The following is a 16,680-nucleotide window of genomic DNA, read 5'->3' on the forward strand; positions in this document are numbered from 1 at the left end:
CACAAGGGAGAGCTAAAGCATTAAATGCTATCTAAGACCCTTAAGCCAGACCCACACCAACAGGTATAGGTACCTATCCCCACCCCTTCTCAACTCAACAGGCTTTGGAATCCATGTCCCCTGCCTAGCGAGTGCTGTTTAGTTGAGGGTGTGTCTCTCTATCGGAGTATGCCAAGTACAGTTCTACTGCCCTCGATTCACACAACAAGGATAACTACGCTTTATTATTCCTGGCCCAATAACAAGGAGACTGGGAATCCAACACCAGCCAAAAGTGATCATTTTGGCAAGCAATCCCATCATGCTGAGCACATAGGCACGGTGGGTATGCCCATGCAAACGAGATCAGCTCCTGAAGTCCTTTTCCACAGCTCATCACTAAATGTCAGGGGAGAGCTGATTCAGACTCTGCTTATATAACATTTGTATGAATCTTACAATAAATTAGAAATGTCAGTTTACAGATCCTTCTATTTTATACTAATTCATGGAAATATGGGCTCAGTGATCATTTGCATAAGTTTTTATGCCAGTGTAACTCCAGGCTCCAGTGATGTAAGTAAGTCAGTGCAGTAAGTTGGTATAAAACCAGTGTCAATTATGTCTAGAGAGCTTAGGCAGAAGTTACTTAGAAACCCTTTATGATATGTTGGTGACTGTGGGACTGGAGGAATGAACATTTTCCAGTTTGTTCAAGGCATCAGAATTCTTACACCTAGCATTTAAAGAAGCTAGTTTCAGACTCATGTTTGTTTGGCTAAATACTACTGTGTTTTTGGCCATCTTCAACTAATAAAGGTCAAAATGCTTTCAAACTACACTTAAAAATACTGTTTTAAAAATATAGAGATGGGTCATGAACTTTGATGTTTAGTGTCAGCTTGAAAATGAATGTTAACAGCCAAGTTAGTTATACATGCACAAGATGCTGACTGCCTGTTGAGAGGAGCTCTGCTGAGCACTGCTCTCTGAACAGAGAGCCTCTTAGCATGAATGTACACATTAAGTTTTGGATTCATTTGATTCCACTTGGACTGAGGCAGGAAACGAGCTCAGTCCCATTGTTCAGCCTTCCACACTAAGGATCTGATTCACAGCCTACTGAAGTTAATGGGAGTCCTTCCATTGAATTCAAGGGGCTTTGAGTCAGGCCCAAAAGTGGGCCACCCACCCAGTCAGAATAGATAAGTCCAGAGATGGACATTTCCATTTCCAGGTTAAGTCAGCCTGAAATATAATTTAGAGAGAAACTGCCCCTCCTATACCTCTGTGGAAGCAATAAAGGGTATTCTTCTGCAGAGCTCCCTGGAGCTCTATAGAGCGGCTGGGAGCAGTGTCTAAAGCAAACCTCTGTTGACAGGCTGGCTTGGTTGAAGTCAATTTTTATTTATTTATTTTATAATTTGACAGATGTTTATTTTTAAGTGTTTTTCACAGTTGCTGGAAATAGTGGAGGGGGATAAGATAATAATCCTGTAATGACAGAAGACATTGAGATTAAAAAGTTAAAGCCTTATAACCATTCAAATCCAAATTGTCAACATTGCATGTAAAAATATACAAAGTAAATATTTTAAAATCAAACTCTAATAAGGTCTCCAGCAGCATTTTTCTGGACTTTGGCTTATCTGTAAATTTTGATTATCGTTGATGGAGATATTTTTGCTTTTGTTTGGGCATGTACAATGAAATTGACATTTACCAATATAAATCCAATTCTTCCAAGCCTATTGACAGGATATGGTCAAGGCAAACACTTTAACCTAGAGGAAGGTCTATTTTAAATCAAAGCTTGGGATTGGTTCCTGTTTCCAGATACTAATAAACCCATTTAGTGGAAAATGGCACATTTTTTCCTTTCCCTTTTCTGACTACTACTGAGACTCAGAAGCATGGGGAAGGTGCTCTGACGTTGGAAGGCACATTATCAAAATAAAATCCTTTTCAAGTTTATTTCACAGGCTTAAAGGACAAAATGGGGACACCAGGATATATCACAGTAACTTATAAAATGCACTAGATGATTTTTACTGACAACTGGGCATGTCAGGGGCTTTTATTTTGATTTGTATATTTCTAAATGCATCTATCCTGCATTCCAGGCCCATGTACCAGAATTAAATAATAAAACCTACAAATTAGGGGAAACATTATGTTAAGCATGGTCTTGCATCCAGGGACCATCATGTTTAGCACTGTCAGCCGCACACAGGTAAATTTTACTGGAATCACAGTTTACCCAGGATTAGCTGATAAGATGTCAAACCCAACTTGTCCCTATCTGCACTAGCTGCCAGGTCATGTTAGCATTATGTTAGTGCTGGGGTAGCCAAACTTTTTGGCCCTAAGGCCACATCGGGTCCAGAAATTGTATGGAGGGCTGGGTAGGGAAGGCTGGGGAAGGCTATGCCTCTCCAAACAGCGAGGCATGGCCTGGCCCCTGCCCCCTATTCAGCTCCCTGGAACTCCCACCCCCATCCAACCGCCCTTGCTCCCCACCTTTGACTGCCCCCTGGGACTCCCGCATCCTATCCAAACACCCCTGCTATCTGCCCCCTTACCATTCCCCCGGGACGCCCATCCCCTATCCAATCTCCCCTGCTCCCCACCCCTTGCTCTCCCAGCCCCACATTACCTGTGGGGTGGGGGAGAGGGGGGCTCAGTCCTTTCCCAGAGCATTTCCCCTGCTCCTTTGGCTGCTCTCCCTGGCAGTCAGGCAGGGCTTGCTCCCAGGCTGGGCTTGGCTGCTGGGAACAGGGGCCAAGCATGCTGGGGTGGAGGGTGGGGGCCCTGGCTTGCTCTGCCTCTGTCCCTGGCAGCAGGACCCATGCCCCTTGACCGCCCCGCTGCACCCCCTAGAACTCTCCCTGCCCCCGACTGTGCCACCCTGGAGCAGCAGGTCTGGAGGAGCTAAAGCTGTGCCACCCGGCCGGAGCTGCAGCCACACTGCTCAGGTGCTGGGGGGGGGGGGGGGGGACACCGTGACTGCGAGGGAGGCAGGGGAGCAGAAGGCGAGGGGCCAGGGGCCTAGCCTCCGCCCCGCTCACCACACTGCCGGGGAGTTGGGCTGGCTCCTCCGCAAGCCAGTCCTGACCCCGCTCACCTGCAGGAGCTCAGGGGCCAGAGGGAAGGGTCCTGCAGGCCGGATGTGGCCCATGGGCCATAGTTTGCCCCCTCCGTGTTAGTGGATACATTTCCTTAAGCTAATATGCTAACACAACCTAATTTTGTACCAAAGACAAACCCTCTGGAGCATTAATTGTCTTTTCAGCAAACTCCTTTGTTCTGACTGTTCCCTGTCTATTTCACCTTGTATGCTGATAAACAGCCAGCAGGTACAAATATCAGAATGCTTAATTAACACAACACAAGGACATACCTGCTTGAGTGGTCCCTGCTTTCCTGGGCACAGCCCTGATGTGAAGGCTTTTCCAGCGATATAAACGCACCCTTCCCGACTACCAATGTACCTAGGCACCAGCATTAATCATTTGTGGCTGTAAGCAAGGGACTTACCTCTACAGTAACCATCACATACCTGCACCTCATTTCCCCCATTTTCAGTCTTCCACAGGCTTTTAGGTCTCTGGTGAAAAGCCCAAAGTGTCAATCCCTTCTAGAGTTAAGTAGAAGCCCAACACCATCAAACAGCCTCCCAGCCATCAGTAGTTCTTTACTCCTGTCATCACCGGGTCCTCCTCAGGTTGCAGCTCCTCTTTGTGCCTTCTCCAGGCTACAATAGTCTATTTAGCCCCTCTCCACCCTGAATAGTATCCATAGCTCCTTTCCCTAGCTCAGCAGCTCATTTGCCCTGTTTGTTCAGAGATAGATAAGAGGAACTTCCTCTCACCTTCACCAGAGGCCCTGTCCCTGGTCACTAAGTGAATGCAAGTGTCAGCTCATGCCTGAACACACTCTGCATTCTCCTTTCAGGGACTTTTTCTTTTCTCATCATCCATTCCAGGAGTCTTTCTACATCCTATCTTTTAACCCCCCAGGGCCTTCCAGGCTCCATTCCTCAAGCCCTCCTGCCTAGGCCCTGCAAAGCAACCAATCCTAAATTTTACCTCCAACCAAACCACTTTTAAACTGAGCTCCATGCTTGCTTTTCACAGAGTGGCAGATGTTACTGACTTCCCTAGGACTACATTTCCCAGGACTCCTCCGCCTTAAAGAGCCAAATACCCACTAACAGTGGGATTAGTGGTTCCCACTGTTACAGGGCCCAGATGCTCTGGTACACTCAGGGAAAATGATAATGATAATAGGTGATAAAAATAGGAGCCCAACAAATTCAATAAATACACGTGTTAGATTTACATAGTATTTTTGTACAATACTTAACCACAACAAAATAGCATGAGGATGGATTGTGTCCCAGGCCCAAGTCATGCAGCTAATGCACTAGGGCAGAGGTAGGAAAACTACGGCCCGCGGGCCACATCCATCCCGTGGGACCATCCTGCCTGGCCCTTGAGCTCCCCGCCAGGGAGGCTAGCCCCCGGCCCCTCCCCTGCTGTCCCCCCTGCCCTGCAGTTACGCGGGCAGCACTCTGGGTGGCAGGGCTGCACACTCCTGCAGGGCAGCGCAGCAGCATGGCTCTGTCCAGGCGGCGCAGCTACCAGACATGCTGCTCTGAGCGGCAGGGTCAGGGGGCCGGGGGTCCCGGGGCAGTCAGGGGACAGGGAGCAGTTAGATAGGTGTGGGGAGTCCTGGGGGGCCTGTCAGGGGGCGGGAATGTGGATAGGGGTCGGGGCAGTCAGGGGATAGGGAGCAGTGGGGGTTGGATAGGAGGTGGGGTCCTAGGTGTGGTGGTTAGAGGTGCAGGGTCCAGGGAGGGGGCGGTCGGGCACAAGGAGCGGGGGTGGGGGGGTCGGATGGGTGGGAGGTTCTTGGGGGGCAGTCAAGGTGCAGGAAGTGGGAGGGGGCAGATAGGGGGGAGGGGGCAGGCTGTTTGGGGAGGCACAGCCTTCCCTACCCAGCACTCCATACAGTTTTGCAAACCCAATGTGGCCCTCAGGTCAAAAAGTTTGCCCACCCCTGCACTAGGGCCTGATCCAATTCTTATTGAATTCTATGGAAATTCTTCCACTGACTGTAATGCAAGGAGTTAATGGAATCACAAATTATTGCACAATCCCCTCTCCCACTGTCCAGACATGTATCTAGCCTCATGTTTTATGTATTACATATCAGCCAGATGCTATAGAAGTGATCAATGGACAGTGTACATATCATCCTGGTACTTAAGGATAAATCACACCACTATTTTTCCTTTTACATAGTCTCCTTCACTAGCTCAGAATATTTCCTTAATTGAAAAAAAGAATCTCTGTTATATTCTTTGGCTTTGTCTGGTTCTAATTATGCTTGACTATTAACAGTGGTCTTTCTTCCAAAGGTACGTAACTGGCAACAGAAGGGACTTTTTCCTCATTGGAAAAATATGCACCAGAATCTGTTTACTGCATTGTGATTTAACTTTCCACTGTGTGCCATGGGATTGTTGTGTTCCTAACTGTTTGCAAAGAAGGAAACAGAGTATAAAACCACTGCTCAGATACAATTCTCTTGAGCTAAACAAGGATACAAACTGCAATTTTCATTTAGAAAGTGAAAAATGATCAGTTAACAAAAGAGAATGAGAGCACACACCAAAGTGCCTTGGACTGAGTACAATTTTAGTACAATCTACATGACAGACGTTTCCTTGTCATATTTTTCCAACTAAGAATCAGTCTTTTTGTAAGAAACCCAGCACTTGTCTGTTTATAAATCTTTGTGCATCAAGTGAGTGCAGCACAGGTCCTCCTCTGCAATGTAGACATGTAAAATTCAGCAAGAATATTTCCAGTACTTACTGGCTGCTCTAGGGATGAGGGTCTTAATAAAAGACCTGGTTCTCATCATTGGTAAGTAGCACCACTGAAGTCCATGAAGTTACAGAGTGTAAAACTTGTGTAAGTGAAAGGAGGCGCAGGCCCAAGGCATTTCTTCTTTAGGCCCCAACCCTGCCTTGAGCTCTGCCCCGACATGCTTGTGTGGTTCTCAGTGCAGGAGTGGGCCTCTTACAGTAAGCTCTTTGAGGCAGGGATCTCCCTTCCTGTTTTACAGGAAGCATCTGGCATACTTGTGTTTGATACAAGTTAACTGTTAAGAAAACACCAGCAACAATATTGTACAACACAGAGAGACACAAATGGCATTTTCTATTCTAGAGTAGTGACGGACAACAACAAAGCATTCACTATTACAATATTATTTGCTCAGAGGAAATGCTGATTTGATCCATGCCACATTGATCCTCTGCCCAAGAAAATCTTCAATAAACTGTGCACCAGCATGGAAAATTTTGGCAAATTAGGCCCTCAGGAAAAACAATGGTGGCTTCTTGAACTGTCAGGTGGTTAGTCTAACTCAGATCCTCAAAAGTATTTAGGTATGTAACTCCCATTGAAATAAATGGGAGACACAAATGCTTTCGAGGCTCTGGGCCACTGTGCTCAAAATGATTCTCCCATGTCCTTTCCTGGCACTGTTCAAGAGGGAAGACTGCAACCTTAGCCATGCCCAAGACTGGTACACAGGCTGTCACTTCTCCTGTATTAGGACAGAGATACAATCTCGAGAGATCAGCCAGCATGTCCTCCAGCACGGGCCAGACAAAAACCAATACACAATAATTAAAAAACAAACAAACAAACTGATGTTGGTAGTTAGCAATAGAGAAAACAGAATTTTACATGTGTTTTGATTTTTAAACATCAAATGACTGAGATGGGTGGAGAGTATGCAAATTTCTTTCAAGTGATCCTAGATGTCAGTTATATATGAAAACTGATACTGTACAAACAATAACATTACTCTAATAGTTAAATTGGATCAAACATGAGCTGTGAGTCAGGACACTTGGGTTCTAAACTAGACCCTGACAGCAACATGCTGTGATATATTGGACAAGTCACTTACATCTAGATCCTCAAAGATATTTAGGCACCTAGCTCCCATTGAAATCAATGGAAGTTAGGCACCTAAATATCTTTGAGGATCTGGGCTGTATGCCCCACTTCAAGAAAGTATTTAAACACATGCTTAAGTCCAGCCCTGATTAGGACAGCATTTAAGCACATGCTTTACTTTAAGCATGTGCTTACGGACTGTCCTAATAGGGATGTTTTCCTGAACTGAGGCCTTCAAATCTGACCTCCTGAGTTTTCTTGTCTCTAGAATGGAGTTATTAAAGATCTGTGAAGTACATTAAGATCTATAGAAAAAATTACTATCTAATTGTCAAGTATCAGTAATAGATCATGAGCCTGCTGATTTTTCCTTTTAAATAGCAAGTTTTCTTGGAAGGCAGATTTGCCCATACTCGTGTTCAGCACTCTGATTTCAGGGCATGTTTCAGATCATACCATATAACATTAATTTATGTGCGTGTATGGAAGTTACTGTTCTTCAATCTTTTAAAAGGACCCAAACCAGAGTTCTCAGATTTGTTCTACATACATGTATAATGAGGCTACAGAAGTTTGTATAAAAGTACTGTGTAAAAATACCAGAAAATGCAATCCACCTCAGATTTATGCCATGTGGATAATACTAGTACTGTCCCAAACAAAACAAAGGAGTAAATTCATTCTCTCTGGGCCTAATCCACAGCCCACTGAAGTCAATGGAAAGTCAATGGAAGTCAATTGACCACAATGGGCTTTGGATCAGACCTTATATTTCCAAAGAGATTTACAGTAGTGGTATTGACTGTTCTTCCTACACTGTGCCAAGTGGTGTTTGCACTGCAGCTATCCCAGAATGGGCACAGCTGTCAGCAAGATTTAAAATGCATTGCTCAGTGAGAGTGAAAAAGTAAAAAGGATTAAAAGATTTTGCTAGAATCTCCAGCACCAATGATTGTTGAGGCATAAGAACACCACGCTCTAGCCAGTGCTTACTACACAAAACATACTGCACTTTCTTTGAGATTTAAAGGCTTTGTAAAGCATGTCAGTGGAGATAGAGATCAGTTTGAGTGGCAAAAATCTTTGAGATGGAATCACAGGATCTTTTGTGTTGTGAGTGGATTCAGCCCTAGAATACAAAGACAAAGTGGCTGTTCTAGGGCTTGTCTCCACTTACCGGGGGATCGACGTGTGGCGATTGATCCACCGGGAGTCGATTTAGCGGGTCTAGTGAAGACCCACTAAATCAACCACTGATCGCTCTCCCGTCAACTCCACCGGAACGAGAAGCATAAGGTAAGTTGATGGGAGAGTTTCTCCCATCGATTCAGCACAGTGTAGACGCCGCAATAAGTCAACCTAAGCTGGAGTTGCACAACTTAGGTTGACTTAGCCCCGTAGTGTAGACCAGCCCTCAGTTGACAGGAGAGTGATTGGTCGTTGATTTAGCAGGTCTAAGACCCGCTAAATCAACCCCGGTGGATCAATCATCGCACGTCGATCCTCCGGTAACTGGAGACAAGCCCTAACAGCAGACACAGTTCTTTGTGTATGTGAGTGGTTTTCTTGTGTGTATATCGGAAAGCAGCAGTGAAAACCTTACAAAAATCATACCTTTTTCTCATTTTGTTGAACAGTGAGTGCAGCACATTCTTCTATGTGCACTTTGCCAATTGTAATTGTGGAAGGTTCTTTACAATTAGCACCAGAGTGTTTGGGTACTATGTTTTATCATACCAATCTCACATCACCAGATCGAATGACTGTAGTATACTGATGAATCCTACAGAGTTAAATGTGTTTATGGATGGACACCTGGACTTGGTAATGTCAACTCCATTTCTAAAACCATTAATTCTGGTCATATTGATATGAAAATTTGGATACTAGATGGGAGGTTTGGCATGTTTACTGGCCTGTGAACATGCAGAGTGCACATCAAGCTCAGAGTTATTGCATAGCAGTGCTGGTGTTGGAATGCGGGGGGGGGGGGGGGACAGAAAGTTGTGAGAGTTCTATATCTTTTTTCCAGTGAGTTCTTAATAGAAACAGATTCTTCCCTTCCTTCCTTTGCATATTGTAATACTTCCATCAAAGCAAGAAAAGGATTTGAGCTGGATTTTTCCAAAGGAGTGCAATGGAGATAGGCTGAGATTTTGAGCCTTATTTCTTAGGGGATCTGTTAAAAGGTATATTTTAAGAAAGAGTACTATGGTTTGCCAGAAGCTGGGAATGGGAGACAGGAAATGGATCACTTGGATGTTTACCTGTTTGTTCGTTCCCTCTGAAGCACCTGGCATTGGCCACTGTTGGAAGACAGGATACTGGGCTAGATGAACCATTGCTCTGACCCAGTGTGGCCGGTCTTATGGTTTAATGGACTGAGCACAACCCTGACAACCAAGAACTTTCTGAATCTAAGATGTGAAATGGATTTTCTTCTGTGACTATGGGCAAGTCATTTAATGTCTCTGTGCCTGTTTTCTCATCTGTAAATTATTGTTGATTATAGTGCTGGAAGAACGCTAGGCACACCACAATTACTATGTATTATTTTCTTAGTTCACAGGGTTTAAGAAGGCTCAGATCACATTTGCCAAGTGGTATACGAGTGCTAAGTGTTATTGTTGTGTATAGAAGCATAAGGTCAAATCCTGATGTCCTGACTCAGTTTTTAATCAAGGCCTTGTAGTGCTGTGTAAGAACAGTACAAAGCAAGTATAAAAAAAAAGAAAAAGAAAAAAGAATGGCATTGTGCCTATTCAGCACACAGAGAAGAAGAAAAATCCCAAACATGCCTGGAATATGGTTCATTCTGGGTCCAGATTCAGCCCTTGAAAGTTAAACAGTGAACTCCACATTTCAAACCAGACAAGGGTCTGGAGATGTAATGAATTTGCTCCCTGCCCAGTATTACCTGAAGGCAGATGTTGGTGTTTAATATGTAAAAGGTCATTTAATACACACTTCTGCCTCTGGGAAGTATTGGAGAGACACTTAATGAGAAAGCAGTACATGCAGAGCTATGGGATCATTGCACAGGGGAGTATCACTGGTGAGAGTTAAATTAGGGTGTCCGTCTTTCAAAGCAGCATGTGCATTGCCATCAGCCTGGAAGTGAAATTCAATCCAGAATGCAGTTTTCTCATACTAAATCACCATCGGTGTGTATCATACTACATATATTACTTGTGACTTTAGTCTATTTCTGAGTTGAGGGCAATAGTCGGATGCAAAGCCCATTGTGACAGATGGCAATTTCCTGAAATATCCTGGACAAACCTTGTTGAATTACATTTAAGTACTTTAGAAGTTCATTGTATTAAAAATGAAAATGTTGATGTATTATTGTAGGATTGTATGTAACATCTCTAGGAAGAATACATATCTAATGTAAACCCTGGGAAGCGTTAAGAGCTTCATAAGACTATTTCAGACAGTGTCCTCAGCCTTTTTAAGCTTCATGCTGAGAAGAGGACCTGTCTGCTGATCACCTGTTACATGAAGACAAGATCAGAGGCCCAAATTGTATAAAGGAGGGACCCCCAAATTCATGAGGGGATTCTCAGATTCATAGTGGTGCTGGTTCTGAGCTAACAGCTGTCATGAACTTGGACCACAGGAAAACCCCTTGGTGGGGTCTGAATGTCTGATCACGGACCAGAGCCCTTGTTGGAGTTGGGATGATCTCTGGTAACCCTGTTAGCAAATGTGTACATTCTTGATTGTTTTAATATGTTTTCTGTGGAATGGTTTCACCTTAACAATATATGCTTAGAAAGAGCTGTGTGCTAACTTGTAACTGTGGGCAATTACGCTGTTCATCAGCCTTCAAAGAGTAAGCAAAGCACAGATGCTGGCTGCTTAGGCAGTCTGCCTTGCTGGAGATATCACACTGTAGGTAGGGAATTATGCAGCCTGGAGAAACCCCATTCAGGAGGGAGAGATATGGCTCTCTACCCAAGAGAGATGACAGCTGAAGAGCTGACTGCCTAGGGCGTGTGTCCTTGCTGAATGCAGAGAGGGAATACAGGTGCAGTTGCCCTGAACTGTGACAGCTGGTTTAAAAGAGAAGTTAGAATTTTTCAGCTGGAACCCCAGTGGAATCCATCTAGGTCACTTTGCCTTTTTTTTTTTTTTTATTATTAAGTATTTTACCTAACTCACAAATCTTCAAGTATTACAACATTCCACACCACTGCCTCCAGAGTATTTAAAGCGGGGTATGTGACAAATGGATATTGTCACACAGTGTTATTTATAGGTTGCTGCAATTGTACTTTTGGGGCCTTAGTCTTTTTAAAAGACAAGCCCCGACCATCAGAAATTCCCAGTCGAAGAGCCTGACCCTCTGAGATGCCGATCACCAGCTTCAACGAGAATTGAATCCCCCTCACACTATCCAATTCTCATGGCTTGATTCTGCTCCCATTGAAGTCAGTGCCAAAACTTCCACTCTCTCAGTGAGGGAGGAGAGGAAGGGATTGTGGAATCACACTGGGACAGGGCATTGTTCCCAAGCTCTTCGCTTGGGAGAGGGCTGCAGAAGATAAGTTACCACTGGGCATTCTGGCTCTCATCAGGAATCAAAGAGACAGTCAAAGAGCTTAAGGCCAGACCATCCAGTCTGACCTCCTGTGAATCACAGACTACCAACACCACCCATCACTCGCACACTAAACCCAAAATCCAGGCTTAGACTAAAGTATTACAGCCCTCAGGAGAATAAACTGTAGACTGTGAGTCTATTGAGTGCCATTAAGCAGAGACCAAGAGGGAATGTGGTGCTCTCTTGCTTCATCCCCTTTCACTCTTCCCTTCCTTCATATAAAATGATGGAGAAAAAAGTAGAATAACTCGGAGAGGAAATAAAAAAGGGGAAGTCTAGACAGAGAGAAGAGGGAGTGGATTTTCTGGGAAAGTGGGGGAAGTAACTATGAGGGGAATGTGGGTTAGTGAGAAGGGGAAGAGACTGAGGGGCAGGAAGGAGAAAGAAAAATAAAAAGACATTCTTAGGGATGAGAAAGTCATAGTTACCACTTCATTCCTTCAGGAATAAAAACTCCATAAGGGAGAGAGTTCCCTTGTTCAGTTATAAAGATCATAAGACACAAAACTTAGCAAAACTCTAGTAGATTTAGGGTTTCCATTTTATACCGGTATAAATGTAAAGTTATGCTTGCTGCATTGTGTTAAAGATATTCCAGATCCTCAGTCAATGAAGCTATCTATACCAATTTACAACAGCTCAGGATGTGGCCCTCATTAGTTATTCCAGGTTGGAGTTCTCAAAGATTTGAGATCCGACACAAGAGGACATACAAGAAATGCAGCGAAGCACCAGTAGTATCTTTCACAGGATTTGATGAGGTTTATACATTTCACAGAGCTGGACTTGGTGCAATGACTTGGGTCCTGCTAGAGAACTTCCACTGCATTGCTTTTTCCTCTTCCTGCTATTTGGGCTGGCATGCCTGTGAAATTAAGACATTCTCCTTTAGTGCAATCTACAATATCAGGCTGCAGTGGGTTTTTAATAGACCCCATGGAATTGAAAGCAAAGTATGAACAGAATATTTACAAAGGATTGATCTATAAAAAGGAAAAATATGGACATCTTGAGAATCGTAGACCAGTCAGCTTGACTTAGGTACCTTTGGCACAAATATGGAGCAATAGATAATGCAGCAAATAATCAAACAATCAATTTGTAAGCACCTAGAAGACATTAAGATAAGTAACAGTCAACATGGATTTGTCAAGAGCATATTATGTCAAACCAACCTAATATGCTTCTTTGACAGGGTAACAAACCTTGTGGAGGATGGGAGAAAAGAGTAGATGTGCTATATCTCAACTTTAGTCAGGCTTTTGATACTGTCTAACATGATCTTATCATAAGCAAACTATGGAAATATAGCCTATATGAACCTACTAAGAGGTGGGTGCACAACTGCTTGGAAAACCACACCAGAGAGTAGTTATCACTGGTTCAAACTGGAAGGGCATATTGAGTTGGGTCCTGCAGGAATCTGTCATGGATCTGGTTCTATTCAATATCTTCAAAAATGATTTGGATAATGGTGTCAAGGTTCCTTCCCCACTCTGAACTCTAGGGTACAGATGTGGGGACCTGCATGAAAACCCCCTAAGCTTATTTTTACCAGCTTGGGTTAAAACTTCCCCAAGGTACAAACTATTTTACTTTTTGTCCCTGGACCTTATTGCTGCCACCACCAAACGTCTAACAAAAATAACAGGAAAAGAGCCCACTTGGAAACGTCTTTCCCCCTAAAATCCCCCCAAGCCCTACACCCCCTTTCCTGGGGAAGGCTTGATAAAAATCCTCACCAATTTGCATAGGTGAACACAGACCCAAACCCTTGGATCTTAAGAACAATGAAAAAGAAGAATTTTAATTAAAGAAAAAGTAAAAGAATCAGCTCTGTAAAATCAGGATGGTAAATACCTTACAGGGTATTCAGATTCAAAACAGAGAGAATCCCTCTAGGCAAAACCTTAAGTTACAAAAATATACATTCCATTCAGCACAACTTATTTTATCAGCCATTTAAACAAAACAGAATCTAACGCATATCTAACTAGATTGCTTATTAACCCTTTACAGGAGTTCTGACCTGCATTCCTGCTCTGGTCCCGGCAAAAGCAACACACAAACAGAGAGAAAGAACCCCTTGTTTCCTCCCCCTCCAGCTTTGAAGTATCTTGTCTCCTCATTGGTCATTTTGGTCAGGTGCCAGCGAGGTTATCTTTAGCTTCTTAACCCTTTACAGGTGAAAGGGTTTTTCCTCTGGCCAGGAGGGATTTTAAAGGTGTTTACCCTTCCCTTTATATTTATGACAAATGGCATGGAGAGTACACTTATAAAGTTTGTGGATAATACCAAGCTGGGAGGAGTTGTAAGTGCTTTGGAGGACAGGATTAGAATTCAAAATGATTTTGACAAACTGGAGAAACTGATCTGCTATAACTTGGATGAAATTCAATAAGGCAAAATGCAAAGTACTGAATGTAGGAAAGAATAGTCAAATGCACAAATAAAAAGTGAGAAATGACTGCCTAAAAAGGAGTTCTGCAGAAAAACATCTAAGTTTTGTAGTGCATCACAAACTAAATATGAGTCAACAATGTAACACTGTTGCAAAGAAAGTGAACATCATTCTGGGCTGTTTTAGCAAGAGTGTAGTAATAAAGGCACAAGAAGTAATTCTTCCACTCTACTCATCATTGATTAGGCCTCAACTAGAGCACTGTGTCTAGTTCTGGGCACCATGCTTTGGGAAAAATGTGGATAAATTGGAGAACATTCAGAGGAGAGCAACAAAAATGATTAAAGGTCTAGAAAACATGACCAATGAGGAAAAGGTGAAAAAATGGCTTTGTTTAATCTGGAGAAGTGAAAACTGAGACAGGGCATGTTTCAAGTACATAAAAGCCTGTTATAAAGAGGTTAATAAATTGTTCTCCCTATCCACTGAGGATGGGGCAAGAAATAAACGGGCTTAAATTGCAGCAAGAGAGATGTAGGTTAGACATTAAAAAAAGCTTCCCATCAGGGTAGTTAAGCACTGAAACTAATTACGTAAGGAGGTTGTGGAATCCACGTCACTGGAGGTTCTTAAGGCCAGGTAAGCCAAACACCTCGTCAGGGATGTTCTAGATAATACTTAGTCCAGCTTCAGTGCAGGGGACTGGACTAGAGGACCTACTGAGGTCCCTTCCAGTCCAACATTTCTATGATTCCATGATTGCACCTGCTGAAAGATCAAACATTTGCTTTTGAAATGTTAGTGATCACAGTTATGTGGGAACACCAAGGCACTGCATTCAAAGTATTTGTTGGAATGTTCTATTCCTCCCAGGGGGCCTACCAGTTGGACAGAGGTGGCTTGAAAACAACCTGGAGAGGACTCGTAAAAGATCCGCAGACTGGGAACACAGCAGGAGAGGCGTGCTAGGAGAAATATCTCAGGAGATAGATTTTTCTTTTTAAGTGCTGTGTTGCTGCCCTAACTGATCAGGACAAAAATGAACGTGGAGCTAAGCATACGGGCTGCCATTTGGGCACTTCAGAGAATCAATGAAGCACTGAGACTGCAAGGAACAGCATTAGCAGGATAGCTCCCACCAACATTTCTGACACTTTATTCAGCACAGCACCAGGTTAGAGTGGCTCTGGCTTTAGAAGATTGCAAGGGCAAATATGGGAAGGCTAGTACACCAGGGTGAAATTCACTTCTGTCCAGCGGGATAGGATAAGGCTTTATGCACTATGTAAGACCCATGTTAAGGGCATAAATGGGATGTGGGCTTTGCAGGCCCCCAGCATTGGGGTGAATGTCCACCCCAAATACAGAGTAAAAAGAATTTAAATTGAGTTAATCACAAAATCAACATCAGATAAAAATACTAAACTTTCCCTAGAAAGGTGCCCTCTATTTAAAGAAGTGCCTGGCAGTGGTTTTGGATTTGAGTCTCATTGTCAGTTTGGAATGCACGTATGTAAGCAAAGCTCATTTCAGCAGCTCGCTAGTCACCAAGAGCAGCTCTTCTGAATCATATTCTGGCGAGAAATATAACAATGCAATTTGGCAGAAGATGACTCTGCATCTGAAAAAGAGTGACTCATCATACATCTCCTGCTTTAATCAGCAGGTCACCCAGCTCTGCTTTTTAACCACGCAGTTATGGATCTGAGAGCCGCTGCAAGAGGGGAGGAGGTGCACTGCCTGCATGTTAATGGATGGAGACATCATGCCTGTGTAGGACAGCAACAGACATATCATCTTCCACGGCACTTCAAATTCTCCCAGGGCATTACCACGAGCTCAGTCACCAGTGACCCTTGTTGTTCCCTTCCTCTGCCATTGTGCAGAGGGTTGAGATTGTAACTATCGGTATCAGTCCCGGTCTGAGCACATCCCACATTCTAAAGCGAACACCTGAGGATTTCTGCAGCTCTCCTCTCCATCCCCCAGGAGGAGTTTGTATCTATTGTGTTTAACCTCCCTTCACTCTGCCCTGCCACGCCCCCTGCTGAGGTATGAACTGCTTTTGGCAGCACCAGCAGTCCCTGCCTCCTTGAGAAACAAATAATTGTATCACAGCTACCCCCTGCACAAGCAACCATCATGTGGCCCTAAGCAGACACTGGGTTTGCACCATAGGGAACAGTACAACATCACCACCTACTTCCTCCTGCCATATTGTACGTAGCTTTTCATCCACACGATCTAGGAACGCCGTGTGGGCACCACGTCGCCTTCTGTGTCTCTAGGAATAGAATAGTAAAAATAAATTAGAGCAATTAAATGACACACAGGACAGGAGAATGCTCCTATGGTCTTTGATGGGAGGGCTGAAGAACCAGAATCTCAGACATGCTTACACATCTGAATCAGGGAATAGGTCATCCAAATGTGTATTTAGGCACATTTGTATGTGCAATCACCTTATTTGCTTGTGCAAATATTACAGTAAAATATTACTTTTAAATAGCAAAACTATTGCTGCAAATAGATTTGGTACAGATGATCTAATGTCTCTCATCATTACACAAGAGGACAACTTCATAACTTGGAGCATCTGCTACCCATACAATAATATCCGTGTTCAATACATTCTCCATTAACACTAATGGGAGTTGAGTGCATGCACTGAGGGCAAAGATCCTTTTATGTTTAGAGACATTTTAGTTTTA

General features: G+C 43.7%; 1 protein-coding gene across 7 annotated transcripts in view; it reads right to left on the bottom strand.

Annotated features, from left to right (window-relative positions):
- Positions 1–16,680, bottom strand: part of LOC125631488 (scinderin) — a 140,441-nt gene that overhangs the window by 108,618 nt on the left and 15,143 nt on the right. For 5 of the 7 annotated variants that reach the window (XR_007354964.2, XR_007354965.2, XM_048838257.2 and 2 more), the window contains one exon: positions 16,173–16,253. Coding sequence is in view for 5 of the 7 variants with exons in the window: in XM_048838259.2 (XP_048694216.1) it covers positions 16,173–16,253 (81 nt within the window). In the remaining 2 variants the exon portion in view is untranslated. Of the gene's footprint in view, positions 1–12,095; positions 12,434–16,168; positions 16,254–16,680 lie in introns of those variants that run through there. The other 2 variants (XM_048838260.2, XM_048838261.2) reach the window with 2 other exon arrangements.

Source organism: Caretta caretta, chromosome 2 (assembly GCF_965140235.1).
Source record: "Caretta caretta isolate rCarCar2 chromosome 2, rCarCar1.hap1, whole genome shotgun sequence".
NCBI classification, from domain to species: domain Eukaryota; kingdom Metazoa; phylum Chordata; order Testudines; family Cheloniidae; genus Caretta; species Caretta caretta.